General features: G+C 42.0%; 2 protein-coding genes across 4 annotated transcripts; one reads left to right on the top strand and one right to left on the bottom strand.

Annotated features, from left to right (window-relative positions):
• Nucleotides 1-910: 910 nt before the first annotated feature.
• evx1 (even-skipped homeobox 1) lies at nt 911-3,486 on the bottom strand. 3 transcript variants are annotated; one of them, XM_020614187.1, is made up of 3 exons: nt 3,111-3,486; nt 1,895-2,118; nt 911-1,464 (listed from the first exon to the last, which is right to left on the bottom strand). In XM_020614187.1, the coding sequence occupies exons 1-3, from the start codon at nt 3,484-3,486 to the stop codon at nt 940-942; spliced, it is 1,125 nt and encodes a 374-aa protein (XP_020469843.1). In that variant the 3' UTR covers nt 911-939. The 3 variants fall into 3 exon arrangements, with proteins under 3 accessions (XP_020469843.1, XP_020469844.1, XP_020469845.1); XM_020614188.1 differs by having other exon boundaries at nt 1,895-2,130; nt 3,126-3,486; XM_020614189.1 differs by having other exon boundaries at nt 1,895-2,040; nt 3,126-3,486.
• Nucleotides 3,487-11,722: 8,236 nt separating this feature from the next.
• LOC109968138 (homeobox protein Hox-A13a) lies at nt 11,723-13,754 on the top strand. Its single transcript, XM_020614200.1, is given in 3 exon segments — nt 11,723-12,345; nt 12,347-12,384; nt 12,876-13,754. Coding segments are annotated over 3 exon segments (891 nt in total). The 5' UTR covers nt 11,723-11,740; the 3' UTR covers nt 13,124-13,754.
• The last annotated feature ends 3,849 nt before the right edge of the window (nt 13,755-17,603 follow it).

Raw genomic sequence — 17,603 nt, 5'->3', positions numbered from 1 at the left:
CATCTGTCACTTGTTAGTCCGTTTTTTCCACAAAATGCTACATGCCACTGTAGCAGTATGAAGCGAGAAAAATATTACATTTAAGAGGCCTATAAGCATCATTCAATCACATTTTCATCAGCTTTAAGAAATGGCTCTTGTATCTTTGAGGGAGGAAACTAGAAAATAAAGTGTTTGATGGCCTTAGAAATGTTCAGTGTTATATTTTTCCTTTTGATTGTCCTCTCCCTGTCTCTCTCCATCCTCTTCTGGGTCCTTCCTCTTTTCTCTCCACTTGTCAGACTGTGCAGACTGTAGTAATCCGTTCCCCTGGCGCCTTGTTACCTTTTCCTAAGAACGATCCCTTCCTGGTATTATCATTAATCCAACACCCAAAATTTACCGGCTCGTACTACACCACTTGCTAATTTTACTAGCATCTGCACATTTCGGCCGCCGTGGAGAGCAAGGGGGGGGAAAGCTAGATATAATGAGACGGCCACACTCTGTTAACAAGTCCCCTTGTTAAAAAGAGAGATGGAAAGCATCATTCTCATCTATCTAGCAATACATGTAAGTCCATTCAGACGCGCAAAAAGATGACAAGTAATGATAAAAATGTTAACGTCATCTATCACTGAAATTTAAAAGCTTCTCTGGATCCCTTCTTTGTCACACATCAAATTAGTCTTCTAAAATCAAATGCAGTTTGTGTCCATGCCGTCGTATTTCAGCACTGTCTTGGCTCTGCAATGGTATCATTATTATTATTTTTTTCAGTAATGGGAGATCATTGTGCGTCACGCAGGAGATCTGGCTAATTGTTTGCGCCAAGATTAAGCTGGCTTTCACTGCTCACAGGCTTCCTCTTCATGCTGTTTCAGACCTGATCATATAATATGTTAGGTTAAAAAGCTTATGGCAAAGGCTTATATAGAACAACAGTTAGTTGTTTTGGTTTTATCTGGTCAGAGGCACTTCTTCCCTCTGATCTAATGTCACAGATGATTTGCTGAGCACTGAAGGCGTGAAAGTTACAAAAGCGTCAGTCCTGCTAGTTGGGGAGCAAGCGAAGTCCGAGCCGGAGGGCCTGCTCGAGATGCCGTTGGATTGACTGGAGTGACAGGTCAGACATGAGCAGGGGCTTCCTCCGGGACCGAGGCCGTGGGTCGGACTCGAGTATAGAGAGGGGTGTCTGAAGGTGCAAAGGAGTTCCGGCCTCTGGTAGGGGTGAGACAACATCCGGAAACTGTCGAGGGAGCGCAGGGGGTTGGAGAAAGGAGTGGCCGAAGGAGCTGAGCCAGCTCCCACACCCAGGTGGGAGTAGTAAGGTAGAGGCAGGTGGGACGGGAAGGGGTAAGGAAGGTTCCCTGTGGCTGCCGCGTGGCTCATCATGTAGGTGTAGAAGGCCGGGTCGGCGGGGTGAGGCCACGTCATGGCCAGACGCTGACGTTTGTCTTTCATCCTGCGGTTCTGAAACCACACCTGGGACAGAGACACAACGAGTCAAATATTAACCACAACCCCCACTGTTTTAAAGCCAAACCAAAATAGCAAAAGCGCGCATGCATCTATAGCTTCCGCCTTTACACACGGATATGGCTTGCAGTGGGTTTATACTTTAATGTATTCTTTTACTTGGAATTCTTGTATTGTTACACTTGCTCCTGTTTCAGTGGAAAAATAAAATAAAATGGTATTTTTTAAGAAGTCCTCTGCTCCCAGTAAACGCTCACTCGGTAGATTTTACGCTCTATGTGCTGCTTTTGCCATATTTTCTTTATAAAATTTACAAAGTTTTGCAGCTCTTTATATTTGACATAGCTTTATAAATACCAGATCACACAATGTGACACAATATTTTTGCCACAGAGGCCTGAGTCAGCTCCTCTCCTCAAATACAAAGGACTCTTACCTTGATGGTGGTTTCAGGTAGATTTAAGGCAGCAGCCAGTTCACATCGCCGCGGCCTGGATACATAGTTCTCCCGGTAAAATTCTTTTTCCAGCCGAGCGATCTGCTCCCGGGTGAACGCTGTCCGGTACCGCCGAATCTGGTCTGCTGCGTAGGACAAAGAGCCTTGACCCGGGACAGTCTTACCTGGGCCAGCACCAGAATCACTCGGGTGAGCCGGAGAATCTCCATTTCGACCTGCAGCAGTATGCAGAATAATTTTTTGGGATAGGTCACACAGAGTAAAACGAATCAATCAAAACAACTAAAATGGAAGAAACAACACAATGAAACGTTGTATTTTTTTTTATTTTCAGTCGTTTATGTGCACATTTTGCCAAGTGTTTGGATGTGAGGACAAGCAGGATAATTCCATTATTTTAATGCACTGGTTCACTTTCAGCATTAAGGGCCTCCCTGACATAGCACAGGTAGCTCAGGTCTTCATTTTGTGGAGTCTTATCAAAAATATTTTTATTTCTCTATTTTACAAAATACATTGACATTTATTAATACCATCATTTTCATTTTCTAGAATGATTATTAACGAGGTTATATTGTTGTCACCGGTTTGTGTTTTTGCCAGACCTTTGGTTTGCGGCAAACGAACTACAAATTATTCATATCTTGACGTTAATAATGTATTTGTTAATACAATTTTATTACCGGATGTAACATAACAGTCCTGAGTCATGCGTCTTAAAGACAGTCCAGAAAATATCCATATTAGTGGCCTACTCTGTAAATGTTTGCCTGTGGTTTACATAAAATCCTGCGTTCCTCCTCTTGCAGTATGTATATGAGGCATATAGGCAGGTTTGCCGTACGAGGGAGTCATATTGTCAAACTTGGTGAAGAAAATTCCCGGTTATATTGTGGGTGTCACCTCAGCGTGTTTCCAGACATGCTGGTCACTTGTCAGAACAGCTGTGCAGCACCTACTGCACTTACACTGTATTGTGCTATGCTATTATGGGAAAACTATATGATACTCCCTCTGCGTGCTTTCTAATTTTCGATTTCTTTGCACATTTACATTTATTGTAAATGTGTTTTTCCCAATTGTCCTGTTCTATGTGACGTTTTTGACCGGCTTAATTGAGCCTTTGGCATTCAATCAACTTCATAGCACAACCATTAAATCCTAGAAAGTCTGCAGCAGCATGTGGCTCCCAAACCTAGCCTACACATACCTTTAGCTTTTTGGTAGTCCATGCTTTCAGGCGTGCAGCTGACATCAATTTCCTCGTAGAAGTCCGACTCGGTGTCTGAGCTGCTGCCGTCTTTGTGGGGATAATCAGTCCGTTGCCTTTCTCCAGAGGAGGATGTGCCAACCGGCCTCATATCGGCGCACATATTCCTCCGTGGGCTGTCCTCCACCATCTCGGTTCTGTCCCGGGAATAGGGCGCAGCCCCGGGGCTCAAACAGTTCCTGTGGCCCGGCTTTGCTTGCGGTTCTTGCACGGGGGTCTCGTTTGCTTCCGACAAACTAGCGCCGCTCTTGCCAAGCTGACCTCCCTCAGCCAGCATCCCCATCTCCTTTCTGTTTTCCATCACAAGCACTACTTAGAAATCTCGACTTCGCGGGAGAGTGCAAGCCGTCAAAACCAAGGCGATGATTTTCAGGTTGGAGGGGTGTGTGTGGAGTGGTGGTGGTGGAGGTGGGTGGGGGGGGTGTCTCTCTTTCTCCAGAGCTGTCATTCTTAATAGGCCAGTCGTCATTATGGTCCCCCCTGATGACGACATGCATTGATTGGATATACTGTATGGGTAAACAGAAGGAGCAATGGCAGCGTGGAGGTGGAGGCTGTCAGCAAGCAGCAATGAAACAAGAAACATTCAGTTATCATCTGAGAATTCACAGTTCGGCAAAATGAGGGACAACAATCGCTAAGAATATTCCAATCTCGATTTTCAGGTCTTTATAATACATTTTAAATGGGGTTGTAATTACCGCGGTACTTGTGATACATTTGAATAAATACAAATGAATCAAGATTAATTATTTGGATTTCGCGCACCCTTTGTTCCCGCGTTCGTTCATGCTCGTGCCTTTCACAACTTAAGTGAAGTCCTCAAAGGTCAAGTCTCGCGGTCAGAGTTGATCCAAGAAGCCGACTGACAGAACGTGGACCTAAACAGCATTTGAGCAGGAACATCTCTATTTTATTAATGACGCCTAAACAAAGTTAGAAAACCTGTTGTCATTATGTTATTTGCAGGAAATTAGAAATGTTTCTCTTGCACGCTCACACATATTTCAACTGTCAAACTTAGACACTGATGTAGTGTTGTGACAATGCTTCAGCGAAAAAACACTGCTGGTTACTAGCACTGCCCTGCTTTACGCAGTCTTTCAGCATAGGGTTAAATTGTCTTTATGAGTGATGGTACGGATTTATTTATTTATTTATACATTTATTTTTATCCTCCTGTGCCCTCAGGGAACGGATGTACCCGCTAAAGTAGATTTAACAGAGATTTGGTACGTTTGGTTTCCTAATGTTTAACTGTGAAAGATGCAGTGCGCAGAATGTCCATGGGATATATTCTGACCCTAATGCCTCTTCAGCAGTCAAGTTCACTCTATCTGTGCTCCAACATGACAACCTATTTAAGAAAACTGTGAGGGTCAACTAGCTAGGACAAGTGTTCACTTCTACAAGGCCAAATATAAGGAAATGTGCAATTCAGAGTGTATCTGGGTCTTGCAACTGGAAAAAAGTGACATTAGGAGCACTCTAGATGAATGCTTCTTCTGAGGATCTGCATCTGATAACAATATAGCATGACTTCTAATAAGCATATTTCTGCCTGCAGGGTCATAATATGCAGATGTGCCGCTCCAAGGCATGTCGATGATACTGTACGGAGAGGTGGAGTCATTTGAACCCATCGAAGGAGGAAAGGGAGGCAGGCTTCAGACTATGGAGTTTCAACAGCCTGTGCTGTCCTTGTGCGCCCTCGCCTGTCCGAAAGGAGGAAAAGGCTCCGAGCAGCGCCCACCCCCTCCCCCAGCCAGCCATCTGAGAAGTGAGGGAAATTCCTTTGGTTTTCTCCTCCGACTCTTTTATCTGGCCCGCAAAGGAAAAAAGTCAACCATCTATGTCTCTCTCTGTCTCCTCCCCCACGCTCTGACCACTTATTGCTTCTTCTGACAATTTGAAAATGTACAAAATCCAAGTCTGTCTGTTTTAGCTAAACAAGATTCCTATGGATAGACACAGCACCTAAGTTCAAAAGCTGTGATATACTGTACTGACTGCACTCGATGACACATGAGTCAGTTGGCGTGTTAATGTTTAAACTTCATAGGTATTTACATTATTATAACAGGTGTTTTAAATATGGACACAGAACCAAGAGCACCATCAAATAGCATGTTAGAGCTGAAGAGCACAGTCTGCAGATTGTTACTGGGGATGTACCAGTATGAAGCTGAAGAAACATCGCTGGCCTCTAATCCGGATGGAAATCTGCAAAGATTTCCTTTTATATCGAGTCTTTGTGCCACAGAAACAAAAGTCACACTCGGCTCCTTGAATGTGTAATGATATTTTTGCTGGCTATCACGGTGTAGCCAGTATTTAGGCGACGCTGGTTTACTTGCACTTTCAAATTCACAAGGATAGACTACCATTCAATCTTTTGGCTAAGAGCAAAACGCTGGCGAAGGTCCCTCTGTGTTCCTACTTACCTGGAGTTGCGCAATGGGTCGTGGGCAGGGCAGATGGGATCTTGCGATCATTCAGAGATAACTCTTAGAGATTTGCGCAACACATGAGTGACCTTGTATAGGTTTACAGTAGTGTCACTTATATTGTGTGTATTTTAGATAGTGAAGGAGAGCGGATGGGCTTAGAGAGTTTACTGAATGTGGAACACTTTTGCCTTATTTCCATAAATGACTAATCATGCTGTGCATCACGGTCCGTCTTTAGAACATATATGACTAAACCCCTGCAGATTCCCTGGTGGCAGTAGAGCAGAAAACTGTAGTCATGTGATTCAGTCTAGTTTTGCAGGGGGGAGTCAGAAACGGGTCTCACCCTTCGCGGCAGACACTGGAGAATGCGCCCCCCAGTTTAACTAGGCAGCCCAACTTGAACTTGACCATGGAGTCTGCACACTACACATGTAATCCATTCCACCCAGAGCAGACCTGCCAGAATATTTGTTTTTAGCACAAAAAGTGCTTTGCACATTGGCGGATGTTGAGTCTGCAGTAGACGTACGGTGAGCTTTTCACGTGGGAGTCAGAACCTGGGGGGGAGTAAAATCTATAGTCTAGCCTTCACTATGGTGGCCCAGTCCGTCTTCACTGGTTCAACAGGGCCTTGAAACAAAATGACGCAGCTTTAACTCACTGACCTTGGAGTGAAACAAGCCCTGATGACTAGTTTTTAAATCTATTTTTTTTTTTTTGTCGTCGTTCTTCCTTCCCCGTCCTACAAATTCATCGCTATCACAAGAAGGGCTTCGCCACTGAGATCAGACCTGTGTACCCCAATAAAGGGGGAAACATGGGGTGTGACTTACCGCCAAATCAACCTCAGCAAGGCGAAACACCAGGTGCAAATCACCGACGTTTCACAAGAGTAAATGTAATTCTGTAGACTGGCCTCCGGGTCCCTGGCAACTTGGAGAAAGGGGATGTTAACAAGTCCGACTGGCTGAAAATGACTTTTTATCTTTAGAGTCTTGCTGTCACCAGTTTCACTGCGGCTATATGTCCTCCTTACCGTTTTTACTGGGATGCCGCTGGCTGAGGTAAATTTGGACATGACGCCATGTAGTGCGGGTTCTCATGATGTGCGTGTGCAACGTAACACACAGGTTGCATCCAGCTGGTTTCCATGGACTGAAGGTGTTACAGGTAGCCCCGACAGGGAGTTGAGTACCTTTTCAAAGCGCATTAGTCAAACCTCTGTCCGCTAATGGAACTACTACAGGGGAAAGCTCCGTGAAGATGTCGTTTTATTTTAAATCAGCATAGGGTTTTTTTTTTGTCTGCACTAATTCAAATTTAATTTGTCATTCCCGTAAAAACGGGCAAGTGTTTATCAAACACAGTGAGTAACAATATGGTTGAATGAATACTGTTAGTACACAATTTAATTCACATTTTTATTAAGATTGTAAATCAAAAAACAAACCATATATGCGTTTCATTAAGAAAACATCTCAGAAATGATGAAATAACAGGACAGGCCTAAAGTAATTAAATCAAACAAGTCCCGAAAACTCAGCAGATATTTTAAAATAAGTCTTGTTTAATTTTGCCATGAAAGTTTTTGATGCCCAGTTTTAAAACTAATAACACCAATATGAACAATTTTTCAGATGAACCAAAGATTTAATTTTCATGTAGGCCTATAATATGACGATTGGTTGATCTTTGGTTGGACAGCAGCTAAATGACATTTGCTAATATCTTCGTTTGGTTTGAACAGGTTCCCCAAAAGAGTAAAAAATAATTAAACCCACCATATCATTTTGAAGTGTGCAAACGGTGCCACGAGTTCCCTATATTTGCGTCAGACTTCCTTTTTCAACAAGGAAGCAACAAAATATCTAAAAGAGGTGGACGCGTTTAATCCCATCACACTGGGTTATTTGAAAACCGTGATACCTGGGCTACATTATATTTCCAATTATTTTAACTTATGTTCACACAGCTACTGTAGCTGGTGCTAAATGCTGACTTCCTTAAAATGCTTACTTCGGCCTTATGCTATAAATCCTGCTGCGCACATAGCGGCTTCTGTTGGCGACAAATTATTATTACTATTAATAATAATAATGCAACGACTAGACCTGAAGGATCACTTTCTATAGAGAATAGGTGCTTTAATTACGTTTTCCTGTCATTATAATTGTGTAAATCTCTTGACAGCCTGGTTATTTGTATGCAGACTACTGCAACAATGAGGCAATTTATAAAAAAGTAGCTCTGTCCCCTCCATCATAAGTTACCTTCCTGGATTTGTAAACCGGTGGCGATCCACAATACAGCAGATGTGTAGCTGAGCACCAGCTGAACATTCGGTGAGACAAAATCCAGACGTTTATGTGCTTCGAGATTTCTGTATGCCACCTAATGATTTCATATTTAATCCACAGGCCACGCTACAGACATTTGAAGTTTCTGCTGCAGAAACCAAAACAGACTGAAATTTGCGGCAAACGTCATTGAGCGCACAGGAGCACCCTGGGGCCTTTAGGGTGGCTTCTTGTCTACGCCCACAAATGAAGTGACTCGGTTGTTCCTGTTGTTTCTTGATGTAATCTGCCATAATCACGCACCGAGCGTCAGGTGCGACCGTGCACTGCTTAGACCACAAAGTCAGTTGTTTTGATAAGACTGAAATTGAACTACATGTAGTTTAAGCCTTTCTTAGAAGCCCCTTCATAGACACAAGCACAAAAATGCATAGCTGAGGATAAGTTTATATAGAACTATCTCTGCTTCAGGCGCTGAGGCCTTGGAATGAACAGTCTCATTAAAATGCGATTGGTAATCTCCACTGGCACTGGTACATACCTGAACCACGCTCCAGTCTGATCATACTTCATAGTTTTTTCACTGATGGTATGAATTCAATGCTAAATTAACATCTGACAAACGAGGGTCCCTGGGACACTTTGTTTAAGCGGAAGTCAATGGTTGAATTGTGCGTCTCGGCTATTTGGCGGGACAATTTACACACGCCCCTCCGGAGTATGTGTTCCTTATACTTCATGTCTCATGTACTGAATGGACGCATCCTGTTGTGACCACAAAAACATGCACAAAGGATCAACAGAGCACGGATGACACATGGATGCTCTCTGAATGAAAACACCTATCTGCAAACAGAAGTGCTCATATGACAGCTATAATAGGAATAGATGATATACTGTAAAATACAACTTGACATATGACATGACAGCTGCAGTGTACAGTGTATGAAACGCTTCATGAGTAACGCAGCCTTGTGTGTGTGGAGCCCCATTGACCTACACAGAAGGAAACGCCCAAAGGCCATAGGAACAGTCTAAACCCTGCACACTTACTCATGACGCATAGTTGTTGCTGCTGAATAATTTCATAATTTAGACTTTTTATATGATAAGGTAAAGGCAAACCCAGAATGTGTACATAGCTTTGAATGACCCACTTTATAATTTAACTGGGATTTCACAACATGAACATGTGACAGCGGTGCAAAAAGTCAGAACTTGTTTTATTAAGAATACTGAGGTTAATTTACTTACGTGTCAATACCACAGTCTAAAAGTCCGGAGCAAAAATGTCACCTATAGTGAAAATACAAAAGTATTAGCATTCAAATATACTTCAAGTGCCTAAGGTAAAACTACTCATGCACATTGTAGCCCAATTAATGTGCACATCGCTAAGGTTGCAGCTGCTATAGGTGGAGCTAATATTAACTACATTATAATTCGAAGAACTTTACTAATCAACAAACATATGTTGTATTATGTGATTATGAAAGTTACTAAAGTTATCAAATAAATGTAGTGAAATAACAAGTACAATATTTGAAGTAGGAAGTAGCAGAAAAGTAAAGTACAGATACCTCAAATTGTAATTAATGACAGTATTTGAGTAAATGTACTTAGTTACTTTCTACCACTGCATATAACCACATGTTGACCGTGAACTAGAATTAATACCTTAGGCTAAATAAAGCGAAATGTTGAACGAGTAGAGATCCTGTAGTTGTGCAGAAAAGGAAATATTTCACATTTTGAACCCAAACAACAAACAAATGCCTGTTTTTTGTTCCTGTATTACATTATTACATGGTTTTATTAGTTGTTATATTAAGTACCATAACTGTTATAAGTGATATAAGCCAATGTTTAATAAATACCTTAAGAATAAAAGCATATATTAATGATACTTTTTGACCAGCATTTTAATTTGACTTTCAGTAGGACTAAACCTCGAGCCATGGACTTACCTCATTCTCAGTCAAATGACTAAATAGTCTACCAAAATAATCTAACGCAATGCAGCCCCAACACAATGGATGCACACCGCCAAAGACAAAACAGGAAGTATACACGTATTTTACATTTTCGTTGCTACAGCGGGCTACACACTGCCTTTCACTGGTGGCTACTGTAAAGTAAAACGATCTTAGTTCATCACTGTTCGCTATGTTCTGCACTTGTGCACACTACTGTTCTCTTTCACAACACAAAGTAGTCAAGTATCATTTCTCTGTAAAACTGAATAATCGCATCGAGGCCATTGTAATGTGCTGTATGTTTAGACTTCCGAGTATCTCAGTGTGATTTGAAATGATTTAATGTCATTTAAGGTAGATTTGTGTTGACAATTGCTGTGTGGACGCTCAACTTTTAATGTATCAAAGGAAGCAGGATAAACCAAAGCAGCTATTTATTTATTTGTTGTTTTTTAAAGAATTTATATAAACATTACGTCAAAACGCCAGAAAACAAAGCCGCATTTTAAACTCTGCTCACAAAACCAGTCAAAACTCCACTAGGTCCATTTCCTCCAGCACACAAGAGCCACTGATGGCAAATACAAAACTAGGCAGACTAGACACACACACGCGCAGAGAGAAAGAGAGAGAGGACACGAGTATCCCGTCCCCCCTTTTTTCAAAGATCAACATCATTTTCACACGAATCTGCAAAAAAACACCCCCAGAAGTCCTTTAAACACACAACATTCCTTATATATTTCAAAGGCTGGCATACAAGCCCAGGCCTACGCACCGCCCGAGTGAAGAGGGACTGTTTCGTGAGACTAAACGGTGGCGAAAACAAAATGATAGTAAAAGTTAATGTCCTCCAATAGCCTTCAGTGGTTCGGGAATTCTCACCCCTCTTCCGCTCTTTTCAAGAGCTCAGGCGGTTCCTTCAAAGCCTGAATAGCCCGACAGGCTGCATGGCCAGACAGCAACTTTCAACTTGACCTTGGCCTCCAGCCGCATCAGCCTCCTATGTATATTCACACATTGCCAGCTCCACAGCTTTGCTTTCTGTCTTTGCATATTGTAAACACGTCGGGAGTCTGACATATTCCCCCTAAACATGACGTTCCCTCCGATGTTCTTTAGTTTTACCTGAAAATGGTGACGTGATATTTTAAACACGCAGTGCCTCTGACTGTGTTGTTCGTAACTAATTGCATGAACAAGATAATTTAGTTGAAACATATGGATTCTGTGTAGTTTTCTGTAGTACGTCTTCACTCCATACCGAGTGCGCTGTTTCTGCACAATAACGACGAACAAGTCATCACAGCAAGCAACGTAGGTTTACTTGCTTGTGACATTGCAGCACACTAACATTTTAAATACAGTCTTAAATGAGTCATATGTAAATAATGCTGTCTTTAAAAAGTTTGGACCATTCCTGAATAATAGACATTCTTTTAAACTTCAAGTAGACATCTAAAGTAAGTATTTGGGGATTCTGAAATGTAACCTAACATGAACACAAAGGTACCTACAATAATGAGGATCTTACTTTTTAAAAATGATCGCAGGGTACCCATCTCAACTGAAGCAGACACCAACATCTCTTGACGGGTAAGGTCATCTTACTTCGCCACATTTCTCTTTATTTAATTATCTATACTGGATGATGTTTAGCGAGCTCTTTGCATAGCCAGATCACGTGACAATATCTTGGCCAATGACGACGCAACCCCAGCGCTCTTGCGCGTCAGAGTGACTTTACTCCCTGGGAATCGGTATCTCCTTTTTTCAGTCTCTGGGCATTTTAAAAAAGAGCCAGACGCTTCAATGTTGGATGCCGTGCTATGACAACGTCACTGCTCCTCCGTCCTCGCTGGGTCGACCCGTCGGCAATGTTCCTCTACGACAACGGCGGCGGTTCCGACGAAGTGAGTAAGAACATGGAGGGTTTTGCTGGTGGCAACTTTGCTGCAAATCAGTGTAGGAATCTTATGGCGCACCCCGCGTCTCTGGCACCCACGGCTTACTCCTCCAGCGACGTCCCCCCCTCCGGTATGGGAGAACCAGTGAAACAGTGCAGTCCCTGCTCTGCAGCTCAGAATTCATCCAGCGCGTCCCTGCCCTATGGGTACTTCGGTAGCAGCTATTACCCGTGCAGAATGTCGCATCACAGCAGCATAAAATCGTGCGGAGCGCAGCCCCCCTCCGCATATGGGGAGAAATACATGGACTCCTCCGCCTCGGGAGACGACTTCACCTCTCGGGCAAAGGAGTTTGCTTTTTATCCGACCTACCCTTCAGGCCCATACCAGCCTGTCCCCAGTTACCTGGACATGCCCGTGGTGCCAGCTATCAGTGCGCCGTCAGAGGCCAGACATGAGTCTCTGCTGCCTATGGAGAGCTACCAGCCGTGGACTCTCACCGCCAACGGCTGGAACAGCCAGGTTTACGCAGCCCCAGCCTGGGCATATGTGGAAGTCCTCCATAGGTATGTAGGTCTGACAATGTTACAGTGCTGCTGCGCAGCAAACAAAATACACACTGTACAAAACTGGGTGTACGAAAAGCCAGTCAACCCACCTGTGTATGTGTGTGTGTGTGTGTGTGTGTGTGTGTGTGCGTGTATATATCAAAATAAAATAATAATCCCGCTTAAATTTAGTTTACTTTAAAAAGTGATAACCATGTGCTGAGCTATTTTTATGTTACAGTCAAATAATGTAACGTTTACTAGAATATTTGTTAGCTGTCACTATCAGGGAATAACCAGCCTTTAACACTTGTTTTATAATTTAACACTTTATTCTGCACAGCCAAACCTTGAAATAATTAGTTTTTATTTCGAATGAGAATGCATAGCTCAGTTATGAACACAGTTTTTGTTTTGTTTTTTTACTGCGTAGTGGCTTTATTTACTTGGAGGGCGTCAGGCTCAGCCACTTGTTGAAGCAGCTTGTGACAGCTCCTCTTCTTTCTCAGACGCAGGGCCCCACACCGGAGTGGACTCCGGCTCCTACCGGCGTGGAAGAAAGAAGCGAGTACCATACACCAAGGTTCAACTGAAGGAACTCGAGCGCGAGTACGCGGCTAACAAATTTATCACAAAGGACAAAAGGAGGAGGATATCTGCTCAGACCAGCTTGTCCGAGAGACAGGTCACGATATGGTTTCAAAACAGACGGGTAAAGGAGAAGAAAATTGCCAACAAATTGAAAACCATCAGCTAGTCCCCCACCTCCTCTTTTTTCTTTTTAAATTACGGTCAACATATGTGGGAGATAAATTACGCACGCACAGGGTTGGACTCCTGGATCAGAAGAACAAAACTTGTTCCTAACTGAACCTGATTCATTTGTATGATGCCAAATGATTTTCCGGAGGATCTGGAACTAAATATCCGAGGCCTGTGAACGCGGGACCCTCCATTCACTGCCACTTGTTATTAAATATCGTTTAAGGAGTCAAATGAGAGAAAAAGAAACTTGTATAGCTGCAGTATGTGTGGTTTGTTTTTCCTGGCATGCTCACTTTCAACCCAAGAAAACGCACTCCAGTGCACAGAGGCGTGCGCCACCGAGCTACACCTTTATCTGCACGTTTAATGACAGTGATAAATGCTAAATATTAATCTCTCCTGAGAACCTACTCACATGCTTAGCTTGTATGACGTTTAGTGTTATCATATTCATGTGCCGATATTCATACATGGTGCAGTTATTATTCCAATGCTTTGATGATCGTGCGGGATATGTGTTAGTGTCAATCATAGCTTTTAAAATGTGTGCGTATTCATGTGGTTGTATATAAAGTACATTTCGGCATGGTACTATTCAAGTTGTTTGTGTGTGAGTTCAGTTGGCAGAGTTTAAAGTCCGTTCAATAAAATATAGGACTTGGTTGAATTTTATCCAAGTTATGTTGAAAACGGACCCGGTTCGTTGCATCAGATGGTGATAGCTCAGATGTTTTCATTCCAACCAAACCTCGACGTATTTTCTGGAAGGAATTGCTCTTCCATTGTTGCTGTACATGAATTTGAAATGTTTAAGACCCTACACTCTACATATGACAAATCAGGTTTAAACAGTTCTTGTAGTGCCTTTGCTGGGGTTGTAACCATCGACCCGAAAATTAGACAGGTAAATTCCATTTTGGAATTAAAACAGTTGAAATGTAAAGTGTCTCTGGGAAGAGAGGAAACCAGTCAGGACTGAAGTAGGACTGAGCAGAAATATGGGCCGACGTCGCCATCTAGCGACGGCTTGGTGACAGCAAAAAGTGGATTATCAATGGGAAAACACGTATCCCATACAAGATTAGACTGAAGAATAAAGAAAATTCAACCATATATTTACAATTAACATATTTAAAACATTGCAATATTCCCTCACATTCAATGCGACTGTACTAACAACAAGCAATCGCCTAAATACTGTTATACTAAGTATATATATATAGCGTGACTCCAACAGTACTTAGGCCATTGGTCGCACAACACGGCCTAGTATCAGTCTGCTTTGTACTATTAAAAATTGCTACAACATAAGCATTCACCTGCGGCATTTTCCCCATCATTTTGCTTAAATCTGTATATTTATAAAATGTCTGAATCCCTGTAGGAATCACTTTATGCGATCCCTGTGATTGTAGACTGGTTTTACAATTTCTATGTGCTTTCAGTGAAAGCTATAAGATAAACATCCAAACATAATCCTACTCTCAGCCACAGAGACGGAATTTTATTTTAAAGAAAATTTAATTCAAGCTTCACTTGGCAGCCTAAATTTTTGGTGGATTCATAAAAATTGTTGCCGCTGAATTTGGCGTGAAAATCGATTATTTAGCGTATTTTAAGACAACTTCATCTCAGCTTATTGCTGCTTTCACTGACCTTTTCTCTGGTGTTTACAACATTGCAAACAGCTTGTTTGAGAAAATTCTTTACTCATTCCCCAGTTCCTCTTATTGTTCAGTGTCGACTGTTATGGGAACTGTGAATATTTACTTGTTGCTGCTTTTTAGTGACTAAGTGCAGTTAACGCAGCTGCAGTCAAAAACCCATCAGCCCGCCTGTTTTTTTTATTGATTTAATTTTTATTAATTCAGCCTTATTGGCTGTCAAATATCAGACATGACACCGTGGCTTTCCAACCTGTTAAGATTAATTAATCTGCTCTGGTATAAGTGTCAGTTTTAGTCTGAGTAGCGACTGAGTGGCTGAGTGTCACTTAAAAATGATTTCCCCATTTCGATTCTTATGTGTGTATGAATGTATATCAACAGATTTTATGGAGTGTTTAAGGTCTAATGGGGCCTATTCGGCCTATTTCATCGTTTTTTTAGCACTTCAAAACTTTTTTACATATATTAAATAACATGAAAGTTGCATGTAGCCTAATCGTTTCACAGTTATATAAAAACCACAAACGTACAACAAGTACAGAAGCGTTCATTCAGGATCGTCATCTACGGTGTAATGCTGAACGTTTGATTGTAGATGATTTATGGTGCTCGTGACATGCACGCGGCCAACTGGCTGATTCGGACATACCCCAGGGTGTGTGCTGCTCGGGGCTGTCACAGAAAACCGGCCAAGCTCCCACATCTTATGACGTAGGCACGCAGGGGCTAACACGAGTTACACCATAAACTATAAGATGGGAGAACAGTGATGTCTGACTACTCGGTGCGTCTTGAGTCCCAAACCGCGGAAGAACTGAAGCTTTAAAGCAGAAGTTTCCTAGAGTGACGGAGCTGCATCTTATTGGCTGTGAGAGCGCACAGCAGCATCTCGTTGGACTGCTGAGGATCAAAACAAACCTGCAAGTCCCGCCCACCAGCCCGAGCCATTACGTGACAGTTCAAAGATCTCAGCACAACGCTCCGCCTACCCCCCCCCCCCCTCTCATGACACATCGTAGATGGGACAGCCCAGCGACTGTGGCAGAAAAACATGGGAGGCTGTGGTGGATCAGTGCGCAAGAAGTGCGTTCTGCTGCCACACTAAGGGAAAACGGCGAATTACAATTAGTTTCACACCATTTTAATGTAAACAGCTGTTCCTAGAGTTCCACACATCACTTCACCTTTACTTTATTAAAGAAAGTATTAATAACTAAAGAATAACTGTTAATGTGCGCGTCTAAACAATATGTGCCTGTGTAATTTTAATCATTTCTATGTTTAACCAAGGAGTGAAAATGACTATTTACTGCTAATTAAAAAGACTATTTTGCATCATCAGAGATAGTTTGTATAAATTCTATGTCAAAACTCAGTATTACTGAATAGAATGATATCTTGGGTGAGTTCCCTTCATTTAAGTGGTAAAATAATCCACATATCTAATAAACAGCTTGGTGCCATATGTCTCTCGTTTGCTTGTCAGCTGTGGCTGAGTGCAGACATGACCAGACATTGCTCTTTACATTGACCTTCACTGTCTCTGTGCGTAATGGAGGCGAGGCCCGCAATATTCAGCCACTCCACATTATAGCTCTGGTCAAGCTTGGAAGCACCAGTTTGGAGGCTAATCTCTTAATCAAGGCCTGATCACACACGAGTTTATCCAAGACCGTGACAGCGGTTAAATGGAAACACTTGACCAAGGTTATGTGAAAGCCTTCTCCATGTCCCAGGCGGCACTTCATTTCACTGCGGGAGGGCTTTTCTTTTGACTTCATATTATCACATTTTGGCTTGAAATACAAATACCAAATAGTTTAGTGGAGGATGTTTTAAAGCAAAGATTCTCTACACTATGTGTAGTGCATTACAATAAAGCTGGGGGTCTGTTTGCTTCGCGTAACGTTTTGCTTCAGCAGTGATGAAGCCACAAAATACACACACAAATCCAAGAGATATGGACTTCTGCTTCTTTAAAGGTTGTTTTAAAAGCGCTCCAGATGCTTCACATTTGTATCCAGGACATATAGCCTGCTCTTCTTAATGAAAAGTTGTTGTTTTAATTCAAAATCAAATGGGAATGCCAGTCATTCTAACGCAGTTTGGTCCTTTCATATGTTAAATGCATTATCGATTGAGTGATCGAGGAAAACACCTAGAGGTTTTGGAAAAGCTGGTGGATGATGATTTGGTGGCTGTCTTCTATGAGAACCTGCATAGGTCAGTTAAAATATGTGAATGAAACTAAAATCTATCCAGTCGTGAGTTTCGCCTGTTATGAACTGAATTTAGATCCAAAAGTCCGAAACAACAGCGATGTTAAAATAATATATGCTGCTCATACGTTTTAAGTAAAAAGCAAGAAATCTGATTAAGCAGATTTTGTTTTTTGTACAATTCAATTCCCTCGAATTAACCTGAGTCACAGTATAATGGAAACTAGATACTGGCCTTCAACACAGACAATCACATTTGAAAAGGAAAAAGAAAAAGAAAACAATGGCATCTACATTTTTCAAATTGGAATAGGCTTTAAGTGTTAAACTGGATTGACTTAAACGTTTTCCAAATGTCATGTTAACATCTACGAAGGAGGAATGTTGTAGGAGAACATATCTGGAGTCAGCTTCCGCATTAGTGTTGAGAGCCATCCAAAAATCTTTACTAGTGTTCAAGGGCGACAACGCTTTAAACAATACGCAGTGGACTCAACCGACGCTGTTTCATCTAAAATATTAAATAGTTCATCTTTACGCACAATTCGAAAACTGGACATTAATATTTTTGTATATGAAATAAGAA

This window comes from Monopterus albus, unplaced genomic scaffold, assembly GCF_001952655.1.
Source record: "Monopterus albus unplaced genomic scaffold, M_albus_1.0 scaffold143.1, whole genome shotgun sequence".
Lineage (NCBI taxonomy): Eukaryota > Metazoa > Chordata > Actinopteri > Synbranchiformes > Synbranchidae > Monopterus > Monopterus albus.
Note: the sequence above shows the minus strand (reverse complement) of the source record. Positions and strands in the feature narration are given on the sequence as shown.